Raw genomic sequence first — 17,742 nt, forward strand, 5'->3', positions numbered from 1 at the left:
AACCCCATAGAAAACCTTTGGAGGGAGTTGAAAGTCCGTGTTGCCCAGCGACAGCCCCACAACATTACTGCTCTAGAGGAGATCTGCATGGAGGAATGGGCCAACATACCAGCAACAGTGTGTGCCAACCTTTTGAAGACTTACAAGAAATGTTTGACCTCTGTCATTGCCAACAAAGGATATATAACCAAGTATTGAGATGCACTTTTGATATTGACCAAATACTTATTTTCCACCATAATTTGCAAATAAATTCTTTCCAAATCAGCCAATGTGATTGTCTGGATTTTTTTTCTCATTTTGTCTCTCATAGTTGAGATCTATCTATGATGCCAATTACAGGCCTCTCTAATCTTTTTAAGTGGGAGAACTTGCAGAATTGGTGGCTGACTAAATACTTTATTGCCCCACTGTATGTACTAGTACTACACTGCTCAAAAAAATTAAAGGAACATTTTTTAATCAGAGTATAGCATCCAGTCAATTAAACTCCTAGGGTATTGATCTGGTCAGTTAAGTAGCAGAGGGGGTTGTTAATCAGTTTCAGCTGCTTTGGTGTTAATGAAATTAACAGGTGCACTAGATGGGCAACCAACTACCCCAAAAACAGAAATGGTTTTACAGCTGGAGGCCACTGGCATTTTTCCCTACTCATCTTTTCTGACTGTTTTTCACTAGTTTTACACTTTCCTCTTTTCACCTTGCTACTACCGAAGAGGTCACTAAGGTTTTCTCAGAAGCCCGTCTCACTACCTGCCCCCTGGATCCTGTCCCCTCACAACTACTACGTTCACCCTCTTTTTCCATCCTATGCTCCCTCACTCACATCTTCAATCTTTCCCTCTCTACTGGTGTCTTCCCCTCCTCTAAAGCATGCGCACATCACTCCCATACTTAAAAAGCCCTCCCTGGACCCCACCAACCTGAACAACTTAAGACCCATCTCCCTGCTGCCATTTACCTCTAAACTCCTAGAATGCTTAGTCTACAATAGTCTGAGCTCCTACCTCACCGACAACAACCTTCTTGACCCTTTACAGAAAGTGAGCTTTCGCTCACTCCACGCCACTGAAACTGCCCTACATAAACTCACTAATGATCTACTAACTGCTAAAACCAATGGCCACTACTCCGTACTCTTACTACTTGACCTCTCTGCGGCTTTTGATATGGTTGACCATCCCCTCCTCCTCAAAAAACTCCACTCTCTTGGCCTCCAAGACTCTCTCCTGGTTCTCCTCCTACCTATCGCAGCACTCCTTCAGCGTTACCTATAACGCTGCCTCCTCCTCTTCACTCCCTCTTTCTATAGGGTTCCCTCAAGGTTCTGTCCTTGGACCCCTTCTCTCATCCATCTGCACCTCCTCCCTTGGTCACTTGATAAACTCCAATGGCTTTATGTACCATCTCTATGCTGATGACACACAAATCTATCCTTCTACCCCTCACCTCACCCCTTCAGTCTCCTCTCACATTACTAACCTACTAACTGACATATCGGCATGTATGTCACTCCACTTCCTCAAACTCAATCTTTCCAAAACTGAGCTCTTAGTATTTCCCCCAGCCCGTGCCCCCTCCCCTGACTTCTCCATCAAGATCAATAACACAATCATCAGTCCCTCCCCTCATGCCAGGGTACTAGGTCTAATCCTAGACTCCCATCTGTCCTTTCAGCCCCAAATCCAATCACTGTCCATTCAGCCCCAAATCCAATCACTGTCCAAATCTTGTAGACTTCATCACAACATCTCCAAGATACGCCCGTTCCTAACCTCGGAAATGACTAAGCAACTTATTCACTCCCTTGTTATATCTCACCTTGACTATTGTAACTCCCCCCTCATTGGCCTACCTAATCGCAGGCTATCCTTTCTTCAGTCTGTCATGAATGCTGCTGCCAGACTCGTCCACCTTACTAACCGCTCTGTATCTGCCATCCCTCTCTGCCAATCCTTCCATTGGCTTCCCATTGCCCAACGGATACAATTCAAAACATTAACAATAACGTATAAAGCCATTTATAACTGCCCCAAATTATATCACCGATCTTGTCTCTAAATATCACCCAAACCGTACTCTCCGCTCCTCGCAATACCTCCTACTCTCTAGATCCCTTGTCTCCTCCCCCCATGCTCATCTCCAGGACTTCTCCAGAGCTTCCCCCATCCTCTGGAACTCTCTACCCCAATTTATCAGACTATCACCTACTCTGCTCACTTTTAGGCGATCTCTGAAAACCTATGTCTTCAGGGAAGCCTATCCTGCCCTCAGCTAACAATGGAATCTTCTACTCTTCCAACCAGTCCATCCCCCACAGTTACTACCTTTTGTACCACTAGCCCCTTCCTCCTAGATTGTAGACTCCAAGGAGCAGGGCCCTCCCATACCTCTTGTGTTGAACTGTATTGTTGCTGTATTGTCTCCCATTATATTGTAAAACACTGAGCAAACTGTTGGCGCTATATAAATCCGGTATATTAATAATAATAATAGTTTTACTGGTAGCATAAGGCGATACCTGGACCCTACAGAGGTTGCACAGGCAGCCCAACTTCTCAAGAATGGCACATCGATAGTGCCATTGGGAGAAGGTTTGCTGTGTCTCCCAGCAGTCTCAAGAGCATGGAGGAGATTCCAGGAGACAGTTACTCTAGGAGAGCTGGACAGGGCTGTAGAAGGTCCTTACCCTATTAGCAGGACCAGTATCTGCTCCTTTGTGCAAGGAGGAACAGGATGAGCACTGCCAGAGCCCTACAAAGTTACCTCCAGCAGGCCACTGGTGTGAATGTCTCTGACCAAACAATCAGAAACAGATTTCATGAGGGTACCCTGAGGGCCCAGCATCCTCTAGTGGGCCCTGTGCTGACTGCCCGGCACCATACAGCTCGATTGGCATTTGCCATTGAACACCAGAATTGGAAGGTCCGCCACTGGCGCCCTGTGCTTTTCACAGATGAGAGCAGGTTCACCCTAAGCACATGTGACAGATGTTAAAGGGTCTGGAGAAGCCGTGGAGAACATTACGTTGCGTGTAACATTCAGTATGACCATTTTGGTGGTGGGTCAGTGATGGTCTGGGGAGGCATATCCATGCAGGGATGCACAGACCTCTACAGGCTAGACAATGGCACCCTGACTGCCATTAGGTATCCGGATGAAATCCTTGGACCCATTGTCAGACCCTACACTGGTGCAGTGGGTCCTGGGTTCATCATGGTGTACAACTATGCCCAACCTCATGTATTGAGAGTATTCAGGCAGTTCCTGGAGGATGAAGGAATTGATACTATTGGATGGCCCCCACGCTCACCTAAATCCAATAGAACACCTCTGTAATATTATGTTTCAGTCCATCTGACGCTGCCAGGTTGCACCTCAGACTGTTCAGGAGCTCAGTAATGTTCTGGTACAGGTCTGGGAGGAAATACCCCAGGACACCATCTGTCATCTCATTAGGAGCATTCCCCAACGTTGTTAGGCATGCATACAAGCACATGGGGGGCCATACAAACTACTGAGTACCATTTTGAGTTGCTGCAATGAAATTTCAGCAAAATAGATTTTTGGGGTGTCTTTGAATTCGGTCCTTTGTTGGTTGATCATTTTATTTTCATTTTCATCAAATGATGGGGCATCCATACATTCCTAACACATTATCCAGTCCATATCAATATAGAAATCCAGCATGATATTTTCCCCCATTGAGATCTGATGTTTTTTCAAAGTATTCCTTTAATATTTTTGAGCACTGTATATATGTAAGGGTATTTTTTGTTTGGTAACTCTAAATTGACGGTCAAAGTTTTTAAAAGCTGCAGTTAGGTATGGCATGTTTTATATTGTCCAACTTGGACCAATAGACCAATATTAGTAGCCATGTGCCATACCTGTTGAGTCCCAATGGAAGCTAGAAATCACTGTAGTAGGTACCGCTGCTACAGTGATTGCTGATAGCTTCCAGGTCCCATCCCAAGCGGCGGCCCTTCTGCTCATTGACAACAGGCAGTCACTTGCTCATCACAGGTGCCATTCAAAGAACACTTTGCATTTTTTCAATGAATGCAGACTGTTCTCTGACTGGGCGAGGTGGAGATCATGACATCACTGCCCTGCCTATCCATCACATCCATTCAGAGAACATTTTCTATTCATTGAGAAAATGTAAAGTGTTCCATATCTGGCACCTATGCAGTGCTGAGTGACAGCCTTCTGTGTTCACAATGAAGCATTGCAGCCACTCAGCATGGGACTTGGAAGCTATTAAACACTTCAAGTCCAGACACTTTCACCCCCTTCCTATCCAGGCCAATTTTCAGCTTTTAGCGCTATCACACTTTGAATGACAATTGCGCGGTCATGCAACACTGTACCCATATTAATTTTTTAGCATTTCTTTGAGACAGATAAAACTTTATTTTTGGTGGTCTACCACTGAGATTTATATTTTTTTTTGCTATATAAATGAAAAAGTCCAAAAATTTTGAAAAAAAAGTGTTTTTCTTTTAAAATTTTGCAAATAAATAATCTTTCTGCATAAATCTTGGCCAACATATATCCAGTTATCTTTTTAGTAAAAAACAAAATAACCCAAATTGGTTTATAACCAAAAATTCTAATTTTTCAAAAAAATGTTTTACATTTTAATTTTTTTTTTATATTATGATTTATGTTTTTTTTTTTTAACATACTGTCACCCTAGCAGTTCAGCGTCACCGTAGTGACACTGTACTACCTGTGGGGGGTGATGAGATTTTTTTTTTTTTTTTTAACACTGATTGCTTTTACACCCATAAAGGCTGTAAAAACAATCATTTCTCCTTCTCTTTGGCTGCATTCTTGCAGCCATTGAGAAATACTGTGTGAGCTGTGATTTGTCACAGCTTGTTACATGGTACAAGGCTGTTGTGAATAGCCTTGTACCATGTGATCTCTGCGATCATTCAGATTTCACAAGTAGTAAGCAATGATGTCAGGAAGTGACATCTTGCTTACTCCTATTCATGTGATCACTGATTAGCCAATAATTGATCACATGATCGGGACCTCACACAGAGGTCCCGTACAGCGATTGGTGTTTTGCTGTGTCTTCTGGACACAGTGGGCTCCGGATCACGGTGTTGCGCACTCCCCAGTCCATGATGGCAGGTGCCGTTTATGAACGGCAACCCACCCCTGCGCTGCCACCATCTGGCCGTTTATATACATGGGCATATGTGTCTACTGCAGCAATTTCCAACTTCCAGGGGGATCTCACAGATATGACACATACATACTTAAAGGATAAGTTCACCTTTCGTAACATATTAAACCCATATTCAGGGTGTAACATTTAACATGTTATAATCAGACCGGCCCCTGCTCCCCCCATCCCCATTTTCCCCCCTCGCTAGCTGTCAAATTTTTTAAAAAGTGGCCATGCGGGGCTCTGCCCACATGGCAGCATCACTTGTTTACAGTCCTCTGTGAATAAGCAGCTGTCAGCTTGTAGTCCTCAATGAATTACCATGGCGCTGTGAAACACCGTGGTAGTTCATTCATTCTTCCTGTTAGTATATCTGCTTGCTCGTACATCCCGTATGAGCAAGCAGATATAGTGACAGATCTGCAAGAGACCTGCATGGCACCAGCAATCTGTTGATCGCTGGTGAAATTGTTTACAGGCTCCTGCTGACAAAAACAATAAATGCACATTTTTTTACCTGCACAAAAATGTGCATTTATTATTTTTTCTAAAAGGTGAACTTATCCTTTAAATGGCCCTAGCTGGACCAATGTAACTGTGTAGAAATTGCTATACCTAAACTTCAGATTTAATGCATTGCCTATTTATAGTTTTGTTTTGTTTCATTTGTATGCTTTAGCCTGGGTTCACACCAGGGGCGGACTGACAACTCATGGGACCCCGGGCAATAGGGGATCATGGGGCCCGTGTCCTTGCCCAAACTCAAAAATGCCTATGAAAAAGGTACCAGGGGCATCTCATGGGGCCCCCTACTGACCCTGGGCCCTCTGGCAGTTCCCGGGTTTCCAAATGGTCAGTCTGCCCCTGGTTCACACTTGTGCAGTGCAACATACCGCATGCGATTCGCACAGGAACCACACTGCATTCCTGTGCAAATCACATGCGAATTCTGTGCAGTGGCTTAAATTGCACCACATTCGCACTAAAAAAGGTCCAGGACCCTTTTTTTGGTCTGCACTAGAATCGGATCGCATGGGTTTTCACACCCATGTGATCCAATTCTGCACATCGCACCAAGTTTTGAGAACTGATTTTGGGGTGTCATTAACTTAAAATACACACCTGCAATGATTCGTGTGCAATTATGATGAGGTGCAGAAATCGCACAGACACTGGTGCAAATTTTGCTCCGCATCAGTGTGAACCCAGGCTGAAGCTTAGATAGAGTTTGCTAACACTCTCAGCTTTTACATTTAATTAAATTTTGCAATCCTATTGTGTTTTTGTACACTAAAATTCGATTTTTTTATTAATATATATATATATATATATATATATATATATATATATGATCATTTAATCTGGTAGGGTGGGGTAAACAAAATCATATTTTATATTATGTTTTGATGTTTATGGTTGATATTATTATGTTATATTTTGTATAAATCCTCTGCTTTCAAGAAAATATATGGCCTGGGTGGTTCCTAGCTAATGCTGAAGGATGAAAGGGTTTAAGGGAAGCTGTCATGAAACAATTGGCAAGGCATCCATTGTTGGCCTCCTTCTGAAAATGTTAGTCACTTAGCTGTCATATAAAGCCTTTACCTTTAGCACTTTGAGCCACTGATCCCCTTTGGAAAATGACATGTTTTGATTAAATTAGGACTTTCTTTAAAATAAACCTGATACATGTGAAGCAAGGCGACAGTCTTGAGGAGCAGATTAAATATATAGAAATCACATTACCTTTAAAATCCATTGCTTACCAAGAACAATTACTACATTATTTACCTTTTCTATTTATTTTTTTTTCCATCTGCATAACAGAACGTTATTCAATTCACAGCTCTCAGCCCATTTCTATGCCTGGACACTCCAGATCATGTTTCAAACTTAGCCTTTCTAGAAAGACTTTTGTAAATCCAGACACAGACATGCAGATAAAGAAAAAATATGTTTCCATGTCGTGAACTGCTGCGTGTCTGAGCAATTCTGCAAATTTTTACAAAATTTCACTTTATAAGGAAAGTTGCACTTTGTTAGGGAAATTGCCCCAGGGCTTAATGAATGTGGTGAAGTTTAACTTTGCAAAGAATACCCAATCATATGCAAAGAAAAAACTCCAGTTTTGCTTGCACATGATAAGATGATTAAAGTCAGTAGAGGATAACCTTATTCACTAAGCCCTCGAGCAAGTGAACGTTCCATTTGCCTTATATGCAGTGTATTGTGTTTTTACACAAAATGTATGTAAGCAACCTGATGAAAGTTGACAAATAACTTTGTAATTTGTCTCAAAAAAAATATGCCTGACTTTCCATTCTATTTGAAATTGACGTCTTATTTGCATATAAAAATAACTACAGTAAGCTATTTTTGATAAATTGTTTGCCAAACATGATGTCATTTATACTGTTGAAAACAGAGGTGCATGTATGTGTCAGCAAAATAACATATTTTCCAAGAAAGAAATAAAGTGGTTGTCAAAGTCCACAAATGACTTTTTTGCAGCTTTGATTTGTCACACTGCCTGTGCAAAACCTATAGCATTGTGTTTTTACTAGAGTCACAGACCTTACGTATAATTTTTCTCTGCTTCTATCAGTTCGTGAGTAAATTGTGGATATAAAGCAACTTGCAATAAGTAAATACAGCAGCTTATGTAGCTTGGAAGAATGATGATCTTATCCATCCTGGCCTTATTACATTTACTGCTATTTTATAACAAATGCATATTTATGATGAATTCTAATTTGTCCAGTGCAAGAACTTGATTAGTGTTTAATGTGTCGTTTATTCTCATTTTGTATAGTAAACCCATCCTCATTATAGAAATTACAGTGCTTATCGTCCCTGCTCCAAATACATTAGTTTGATGCTCTTTTGTAAAATGTAAGCTTGCAGGGACTTGGTAAATGTTGTTTTTCACAAGGATTATTCCAGTTGTTTTCTTATTGTTTTGATTTGTAGGGGGACGTCGGTCCAAGAGGATTACCCGGCCTGCCAGGATTGGTAATTATATAACAGCGCAAATTAGGTTTCAAATTGTACAACATGTGAAGTAGGTGCCATAAAATCCATAAGGTTTAGTGCCTAGCCAGCAGAGCAGGCAGCAACAAAGCTAATAAATACAGGCAAATGGGTTTCTGTAAAATCATTATTTTGAAACAAAATAGTCTAGTGTGAGTGCTGTTCTGCATGGTTCATGATCATAAAACCATCTAAAAAAACTATGTTGTTTCTTAAGAAGTGTGCTACAGTAAATATGCTATTGACAGAATCTGCAGGAAAAATGTTTTTAAAACTGTGCCTTCTTATACAAAATATTGTATCTACTGTAGATATTGCCAAATGTTGACTCTCAACTTGAGCTTTCAATAAAGCAATAATTGTGCATGTTACTTAAAGAGGTTGTATGATAAAATGTGTTTATTAAAAGTATAATGACAGCTAGCAATTTGTTATGGAGCGTAAGGTAGAACACCTGGCAAACTGCTACATGCAAAGTTATATGGTTATTGTTTTGCTTGCCACTGGATTTCTAATTTACCAGCCATAGGTTTTCCCATTTTGGTCAGCTATTCTTGCAGTACAAATCTCAGCTTTTCATAAAGATTACTTTGCTACTGCCATTGTTTCCATTGTTGCTTCCTGGTTTACCTTTAACATATCCTATGTCAGCTCCCTTGTAAGAAGGTAATGTAGAATATATTGTGCAAATCAACTTTTGCAGAAAATAGCTGGCCCGCACCATTTTCTGTTCCAATGGCAGAGGCCCTGCAGACTCCTTCTTTAATTGCATCAGGTGTTGAGCCACTTCCTTAAGGATCTCTCAGTCTGCTTGTTGGGCCTCCGCAAACTGGCGATTCACTTCCTGTTGTGCTTGTTAGGCCTCCTGTTGTGTTTGTTGAGCCTCCACAAACTGGTGATTCACCTCCTGTTGTGCTGCATTGGCCTCTGAGAACTGGCGATTGGTTTCCTGCTGGGTTGCAGTGGCCTGCAGCAAGGCTCTTTTTTTTTTTTAATTTAAATATTTATTTGTTTTCAAATATAGCAATATAAATATTTCCAACACAAGAAGTAATAAAATACAACATAACAAATTTCTTCTAAAAACACTTATTGCATTTCATTTTCTCCCCTTAACCCCCTTCCCTCAACCCCCCCTCCCTCCCACCCCTCTTCAATAAACCCCTGATATCTGTCCGATTCCCATCTCCTATCCTTTATTCTTATTCACGGAGTAACTTCTTTCTTCTTTGCTCTAAATTCCTCCCATTTCTTCCATTTTGTATAATAAACCTCCACCTTGTCTTCCTGTATATAGTATAGTTTCTCCATTCTAACAATCTGATCCACTCTGTTTATCCAGTCATCTACCTTCGGTGCCTCAACTTTACACCAAAACCTAGGTATCAATCCTTTAGCTGCATTTAAGTAGCACTCTATACCCATATCTTTAAATTTATTCATTGATATTTCTGTGATATGAAAAAGGCATATTCCAGGGTCCAAACCAATCTCAATTCCAGTGATATTCCTAATTTGATTTATAACCTTTCTCCAGTAAATTTGTATTTTTGGGCACCCCCACCATATGTGATACGTTGTGCCCCCCTCTCCACATTCTCGCCAACACCCAGGTTGTTTCTCACCACTCATTTTGTGCTCTACCATCGGAGTGATATACCACCTACTTAAACATTTATAGTTCAATTCCACCTCCCGCATACTAACATTTCCATGTACCATTCTATATATTTTTCTTTGTGTATGTTCCTCCCACTCCACCCCAAATCCCTTTCCCATTTTTCTATATATCTTAATTTTACCTTACTATCTAAATCAGTGAGAATTTTGTATGTTTTGGCAGTGCTGTGTTTCCCATCACCTCGAACGTCAAAAAAATTCTCAAATAAATTCCAATCTTTTCTAATTCTAAGGGGCTTCGTCAGTTTCCCCACAAATTGTTTCAATTGATTATACCTCCATATATCTATCTTAGTGAAAATCCCTCCCTCTTCCCTTTTCAAATCCTCTAGTGTTCTTAAGTTTACCCCCTCCATTACGTCTCTCAACTGAGCATCTTCCTTCTTAATCCATTTACCCGTAATTTCCTCTTTACCTGGGGGGAAAAACTCCGAATTTCTTAATGGCATTAGCAGTGAGTTAAAATCCCAATTCCTCTGTTTGTGCAATCTATCCCATTCTTTCAAAACAATCCTAGTGTATGGACTTGTGCTCTCAGCTAATTCTCTAAACTGTGTTGACACCCAAACAATCCCACTCAAATCTTTCCCACTAAGTGTATTTTCTATTGTGACCCAATTTTTACTTTTTGTATTGTGTTTCCAATCAAAAATTCTTGCTAGGATCACTGCTCTATAATATCTTTTGAGATCCGGCATTCCCACCCCACCCTTTTCTTTATTTCTACTTAGCACTTCATGTGATACTCTAGGTTTTTTATTTTTCCATATATATCTTGTTACCATTTGCTTAATTGTTCTAAAGTATGTCCCTGGGAGTTTAATGGGAATCATTTGGAGTTTATACAAAACCTTAGGGAGAATTACCATTTTTATTAAGTTAATACGACCTAACCACGAAGGATTTCCTCCTCCGATTCTCTTCAATTCCTCCCTAATCTCATTTAACAATGGTATATAATTTGCTTTATAAAGCTTTTTTTGTGAAGAAGTAAGTTTCACTCCCAAATATTTTATTTCTCTATCTTTCCATATAAAGGGGAACTCTCTCTGTATCATTTCCTTTTCGCTCTTTGGAAGATTTATAATTAATATCTCTGGTTTACTCGGGTTAATTTTTAGGTTTGCCAATTCTCCATATTCCTTCAATGTTTTTATTAGGTTGGGAAGCGTTATCCTGGGGTTACCAATATAGAACAATAAGTCATCCGCGAATGCGGCAACCTTATGCTCTATCTTTCCTACGTTAATTCCCTTTATATCTATATTTTTCCTGATTGTTAAAAGCAAGGGTTCCAATGATAAAACAAACAACAATGGGGATAGTGGGCAACCCTGTCTGGTTCCGTTTGTCATTAAAAAAGACTCTGATCTCTCTCCATTTACCATTATCATCGCAGAAGGTCCTTCATACAGTCTTCCAATCCATCTCCTCATCCTGTTACCCAGTCCCAAAGCCTCTAGCGTATCCATCATGAAGCTCCAATTAACCCTGTCAAACACCTTCTCTGCGTCTATTGAGAGCAACAGTACTGGATTTTTTCCAGTTCGACTTTTCTGAATAAGCATCAGGGATCTCAACCCTTTATCTCGACCCTCCCTTCCTCTGACGAAGCCCACCTGGTCCCCATGTATCCAATCTGGCATCAGATCCCTCAACCTATTCGCTAAAACCTTTGCATACAACTTCGTATCTGTGTTCAGCAATGATATCGGTCTATAACTTGAGCACTGGGAGATATCTTTACCTTCCTTATGTATCAAAACCACCTGGGCCTGTAGGGATTCCTGTCTCATCTCCATCTCTCCTCCCAACGCATCCATATATCTCTTTAATTTAGGTAGTAGTAAGTCACTATATTTTTTATAGTACCTCACAGTATACCCATCTGGGCCCGGGCTTTTCCCCGACTTAAAGCTTTTTAGTGCTGTTTTTAGTTCTTCCTGTGAGATTTCAGATTCTAAGGAGTTTAATAATTCTTCGCCTAATTTTGGTAATCCTGCATTTTTTAGATATTCTCTTCTTTTCTCCTCATTTACCTTTTTGATCTTATTTGTAGGGTCGTTGGGGGCAATATTATATAATTTACTATAGTAATCCTTAAAAACTTTTGCAATTTCTTTAGTTGAGTGGACTAATTCTCCCTTGGAATTTTTTATTTTATCTATATAGTTTCTATTTTTTTTTTTCCTCAGAGTTCTCATTAAATATTTTCCCGGTCTATCTCCCCATCTATATCTTTCCCCCGTGATTTTATGAAAAATTCTCGTTTTTTCTTCCTCCAATATTTTCTCTAATTCTTCCCTCTTTTTTATAATTTTTTTCTTCTATTTCTTTCATTATATTATTTTTATGTAGGAGTTCCAACTCAGCTATTTCCTTCAAAAGCTCACTAATCCTTTCTCTCCTTTCCCTTTTTTTCTTTGCCCCAGTCGCAATTAGGATTCCTCTGATGTATACTTTGTGCGCCTCCCACACTGTAGCCCTTGATACGTCTCCCGTTTCATTTTCCTCAAAAAATCTCCCTATCTCCTCCCTAATTTTCCGTTCAGTATCTTGATCCATGAGAAGTGCCTCGTTCAGCCTCCATATCAGTCCTCCCGACGACCTCCCTCCCCATCTTAATTTTAATGCAACGGGGGCATGATCCGAAAGGGTCATTACTTTTATCTTAACACTAGACAAATCTTCGATGAGACGATGGTCTATCAATATATAATCTAATCTGGAGTATGTTTTATGAGCGTTAGAATAAAAGGTATAGTCTCTGTTTCTGTTTCTGTTATTTGCTATTCTCCAGCTATCCACCAATTGGCTCTCTCTCATCACCTTCTTCAATATTCTCATCGACTTGTTTCCCTCTCTCGGCACTGTAGAAGTTGTGTCTATTTGTGGGTCCATACATAGGTTGAAGTCTCCTGCCACTATTAAGTATCCCTTAGAGAAATCCATCAATTTCTTCAGAACCCCTTTCAAAAACATCTCTGGTTTCCTATTAGGGCAATATATATTTGCTAGCGTACACTCGATATCTTGCAATTTGCCTTTCAAAAACAGAAACCTCCCATTCGGATCGGTATTCCTATCTTCTAGTTCAAACCTAACATTTTTTGCAAATCCTATAGCCACCCCCTTCACTCTCTTAATTGGGGAGTCCGCACAATACCAAACCGGATGGTATCTAGATTTCAACTTAAGATTTTTTTTTAACTCGAGGTGCGTTTCTTGCAAGTATACCACTGAGGCCGCTCTATGCTGTAGTTCTCTAAATAACCTAAATCTTTTACTTGTGCAGTTCAACCCATTTACATTATGAGTTATGAACTGTATTTCCTCCATATTTTGTTTATTTATCATCTTTCTATTTTACCATTTCCTTTCTTCTTCCATTTCCCTCTATCTCTTCTTTTGTGGCAGATGTCAGTTTTAAAAAACTCCTCTCCCCCCCTCCCCTTCCAATTCCCTCCCCCCCTTCCACTTTAGGCCTGTAGCTTGCCTTCCCCCCTCCCTCCCACCCATTTTAGGCTTGTAGTTTGCCTATAAATCTGTTGAGGATCTAAACCCTTCATAGATTTTGTACCTTGGGGTTGAGCTCCTCCCATGAATGGCCTCTCCCACCTCCCACCCCCCCAGATGCCCCTTGTCTATTTCATAAACTCAAGATGGTTCCACTAAGAGGTACTTCATTCGAGCAAACAAGAAGTAGGGAGAAAAAAAAAATCCTCCTCTATCTCCCTCTCCCAATTAACTGCCAGTCTTCCTTTACTCTGGCCCCACTGTCTCCTACCTCCTCCTCCCAACCAGAAATTTCTATAATTTGCAAATCAAGTCTATCACAAAAGTCTCTTAAATCCTTAGGAAATCTCAAGTAGGCTGTAACTCCATTCTTCCATCCGATTAGACACTCAGGAATACCCCATCTATAGTGCACATTTTGTTTTTTCATTTGCTCTAACAGGGGTTTCAGAGATCTTCTCCGCAGTGTCTCTGTTGTCAAATCTGCAAATATCTGTATATTTATTTCTCCATATTTAATATTTGATCTTCCCTTAATCTTTCTCCATACCTCTTCTTTATCACCCATCTTTTGGAATTGGACAATTATGTCTCTGGATTTCTTTTCTCCATTTCCATGTTGAATCCTTCCAATTCTAAAAACCTCTTCCAGATTCACCTGTTCTGTTTCTGGTCTATCTCTTATGGAGTTTAGGATTTTACAGATAAAGTCTCACTTCCTCTCCCTTTACGGACTCCGGGATACCTTTTACCCTAAAGTTCTTCCTTCTCTCCCTGTTTTCCTGTACTTCCATCCTATATAGCAATCTTTTTTGCTCTTTCTTAATGTCTTTTGTCCTTTTTTCTAAACCAGAGATAGATTGGGCGTGATTTTTAATTCTTTCCTCTGTCTCCTCCATCCGCAATTGCAACTGCCCTAAATCACTCTGTATGATTGTCAGTTCTTGTTTTATTGTTTTTTCTGGACTTTTGAACATATCTGCCATCTCTTTCTTATTTGTTACTTGTAGTTCACTTTCCAGATCTTTCCTCTCCACATTCTCTGATATTTGTTGGCTATTATGCTTTATTCCCAGGGAGAGTCTAGGGCTAGCTTCCAAGCTCGTTTCCAGCTCACTTTTATCGCCGATATCTTGAGATCTTTCTGGCGTCACATTACCTTGAGACGTATATTTTTTTATCGTGCCTACTTGGGACCCCTTTAGCCCACTACTTTTAACGTTTTTATTCTTCATCTCTTCTGTAGGTTTTATTCAGTTAAATACAGGAACCACCTTGGTTTAACAACTACAGACCAGGTATCTAGATTTCAACACGTACTTATTTTCCACTTTCCCACTATGCTCTCCTTCTTCTTCCAGGGCTGCTAGTTCCTCTTATACTCATTCAATCTTCCCCAGGGAGTCTACCCCTCTTTAAGCATACAGTCACCATATAATCACAGTTTTCTAGGTCGTGCTGCTCACACTCACCCTCTGGTTGCTTTTCTTCTGGTGAGGCAGCTACGAGCCACCAGCTGCTAGCTTCAGCTTCCCACTGCTCTCTTCAGGGGGACTCCTCTGGGTCTTCTTTTTCAGATTCTACTCCCCTGTGTATAAACTTAACACACACGGGCAGCAGGTCATCCATTGAACAGATGGTTTCTCCTGTATGTTGCAAGGGGGGAGCGAGCCGGCGTCCTCACTCTCACTTCGGATGCCGGCCGGCTTTCTCCCCTTCCCAGTAGTGCTCTGCGGTTTCCCACGTGTCTACTCCGTGACTCCCCGCTCTCCCAGCAGCCCCACACATCAGTCCGGACCTCCTGCAGCAAGCCCCGCCGCCCAGCACACCTTCTTCTCTCCACTCCCGGGCCGCCGGACCCGCTCTGGAGCCGTCACTCGTGGGTAAGTCCCTGGGTCACTGTTTTACAGGCATCTGGGATGGTGTAGGTGATTCGGAGAGCACCCGCTCCGTGCTCTCCTACGCCGCCATGACTAGGCTCCACCCCCCTCCTCCTACCACTCTATCCCCCACAGCCACTTCTGCAGCAAGGCTCTTATCACTTCCTCCATCTTCCCACTTGCTCAGGAAGTTGTCCGCCAAATCCTCCACCGTATGTGGGGTTATACCAAGTGGGGGATCACCTTCCCTTTGAAAAAGGTAGACCACACAGCAGGCTTTCTTCAAAATCTGACTGGTTGTCAGTTTTATTCAAAGGTTTGCAAAATATCAAAACAAACAAAACAGAAAAATAAACCCTTGCCATCCAGGCACTAACTAAACACAGAACATTTCCTATCTCACTGGTGAAGGACTTCTCCCTGTCACCAACAAAAATGAAACAATAAGCAAACCTTTTTCCTTATTTGTATAACACACACTTTCATGCAAAGCTCTCTCAGGAATGACTTTCTGAGTCCCAGGCCACAAGCAGCTTCTTGCTCCAGCTCTGCCTTATTTATAGCACCTGCTGGTGGTCATCAGTGGACCACAAAATCAGGTCCGGAACCACCTTTACCATAGTGGCCCAGAAAACCCGGAATGGATTTCACCTTAAACTCCCAAGTATGATCGCATGTGAGGTGACACATGGGGGTTTATTTACTAAAGCTGGAGAGTGCAAAATCAGACTCACTTCTGCATAGAAACCAATTAGCTTCCAGGTTTCATTGCCAAAGCTTCATTGAACAAGCTGAGGTTAGAAGCTGATTGGTTTCTATGCAGAAGGGAGTCTGATTTTGGACTCTCCAGCATTAGTAAATAAACCCCATAGTGTCCATTGATCACCTCGCCGTTCATACTGTCACAATATATACATACATACACACACACACACACACACACACACACACACACACACACACACACACACACATTATATTGCCAAAAGTATTTGGACAACCCTCAAAATCCTTGGATTCAGGTGTTACAATCACCTCCATGGCCACAGGTGTATAAAATCAAGTACCTAGGCATGCAGACATTATAAAAAAGTGAAAGCAACTGGGAACAACAGCAACTCAGCCACGAAGTGGTAGGCCATGTAAAATGAAAGAGCGGGATCAGTCAGCACATGCTGAAATGCACAGTGCGCAGAAGTCGCCAACTGTCTTATAGCTAAAGACCTCCAAACTTCACGTCAATAGCTAAATACCTCCAAACTTCACATGGCCTCAACGACAGTGCATAGAGAGCTTCATGGAATGGGTTTCCATGGCCCAGCAGCTGCATCCAAGCCTTACATCACCAAGTGCAATGCAAAGCATTGGATGCAGTGGTATACAGCACGCCGCCACTGGACTGGGGTTGAGCTTGGCCCCTTAGTTCCAGTGAATGGAACTCTTAAGGCGTCAGCATACCAAGACATTTTGGACAATTTCATGCTCCCAACTTTGTGGGAACAGTTTGGACATGGCCCCTTCCTGTTCCAACAGGACTGCGCACCAGTGCACAAAGCAAGGTCCATAGAGACATGAATGCGTGAGTTTAGGGTGAGGAACTTGACTGGTCTGCACAGAGGGATGAATTAGAGTGGATACATCGAGCCAGGTCTTCTCGTCCAACATCAGTGCTTGACAGTGCTTCTGGAAGAATGGTCAAACGTTAACATATACACTCTGTGGGCACTCACTCCTTAAAGGAGTAATGTTACAACAGTGTAAGAATATGTTACAAGCCTGGCCCTTAAGTACTGAGCCCAGGGCCACTGTGGTCTCACACTGTTCACCCAGTAGCATCTCCCAGCACCATCCTGGCCAAGCCAGGTGTATACTCACCTCCCCAGATATAGGTCACAGGCAGGCACACAAAAAAAGAGACATCTGGATCTTCTGCTTTGCTTTACTGTAAATGTATGGATACATAATAATCCTTTACACGCAAATACAATCTATGACAGAACAGCAATGCTCAGTTCTCATCTGTTTAGTGTACATACTTCTTCACTTCTACTCTCCCTAGGCTTAGCCCACTAGGGAGGAGGGTTTCTTGGAATTCACCAGCCAGAGAAGGCCACTGTCCAGATAAACTACAGTACCTCCTGCTGAATAAGGACCTAGGCACTCCCAGACACATCCTGATCATTGCATAGAGGTGATGATCCCTTTTCACTGTGCATTGAAGAGGCTGGAGATGGAGAGGTGACAGAAGAACTTGATTTTTTGGACCAGAAAGTTGAATTGCCTATACAAAAAATTAGCGTGTCACCTGTTTTACTGTGCAGTGTGGAAATGTGTGGAACTTGTCAGGGACGGACTGACCATTTGGAAACACGGGCACTGCCCGAGGGCCCGGGGTCAGTAGGGGGCCCAATGAGATGTCCCTGGTACCTTTTTCATAGGCTTTTTTGAGTT

The 17,742-nt window shown here is 41.6% G+C and overlaps 1 protein-coding gene across 2 annotated transcripts in view; it reads left to right on the forward strand.

The window, feature by feature from the left end:
• Nucleotides 1–17,742, forward strand: part of COL19A1 (collagen type XIX alpha 1 chain) — an 895,475-nt gene that overhangs the window by 584,743 nt on the left and 292,990 nt on the right. For both annotated transcript variants that reach the window (XM_089681326.1, XM_089681327.1), the window contains exon 20: nucleotides 8,156–8,197. In XM_089681326.1, the coding sequence (XP_089537452.1) occupies nucleotides 8,156–8,197 (42 nt within the window). The remainder of the gene's footprint in view (nucleotides 1–8,155; nucleotides 8,198–17,742) is intronic.

Source organism: Staurois parvus, unplaced genomic scaffold (genome assembly GCF_062004578.1).
Source record: "Staurois parvus isolate SC_StPar_1 unplaced genomic scaffold, SC_StPar_1.0 ptg000264l, whole genome shotgun sequence".
NCBI lineage: Eukaryota > Metazoa > Chordata > Amphibia > Anura > Ranidae > Staurois > Staurois parvus.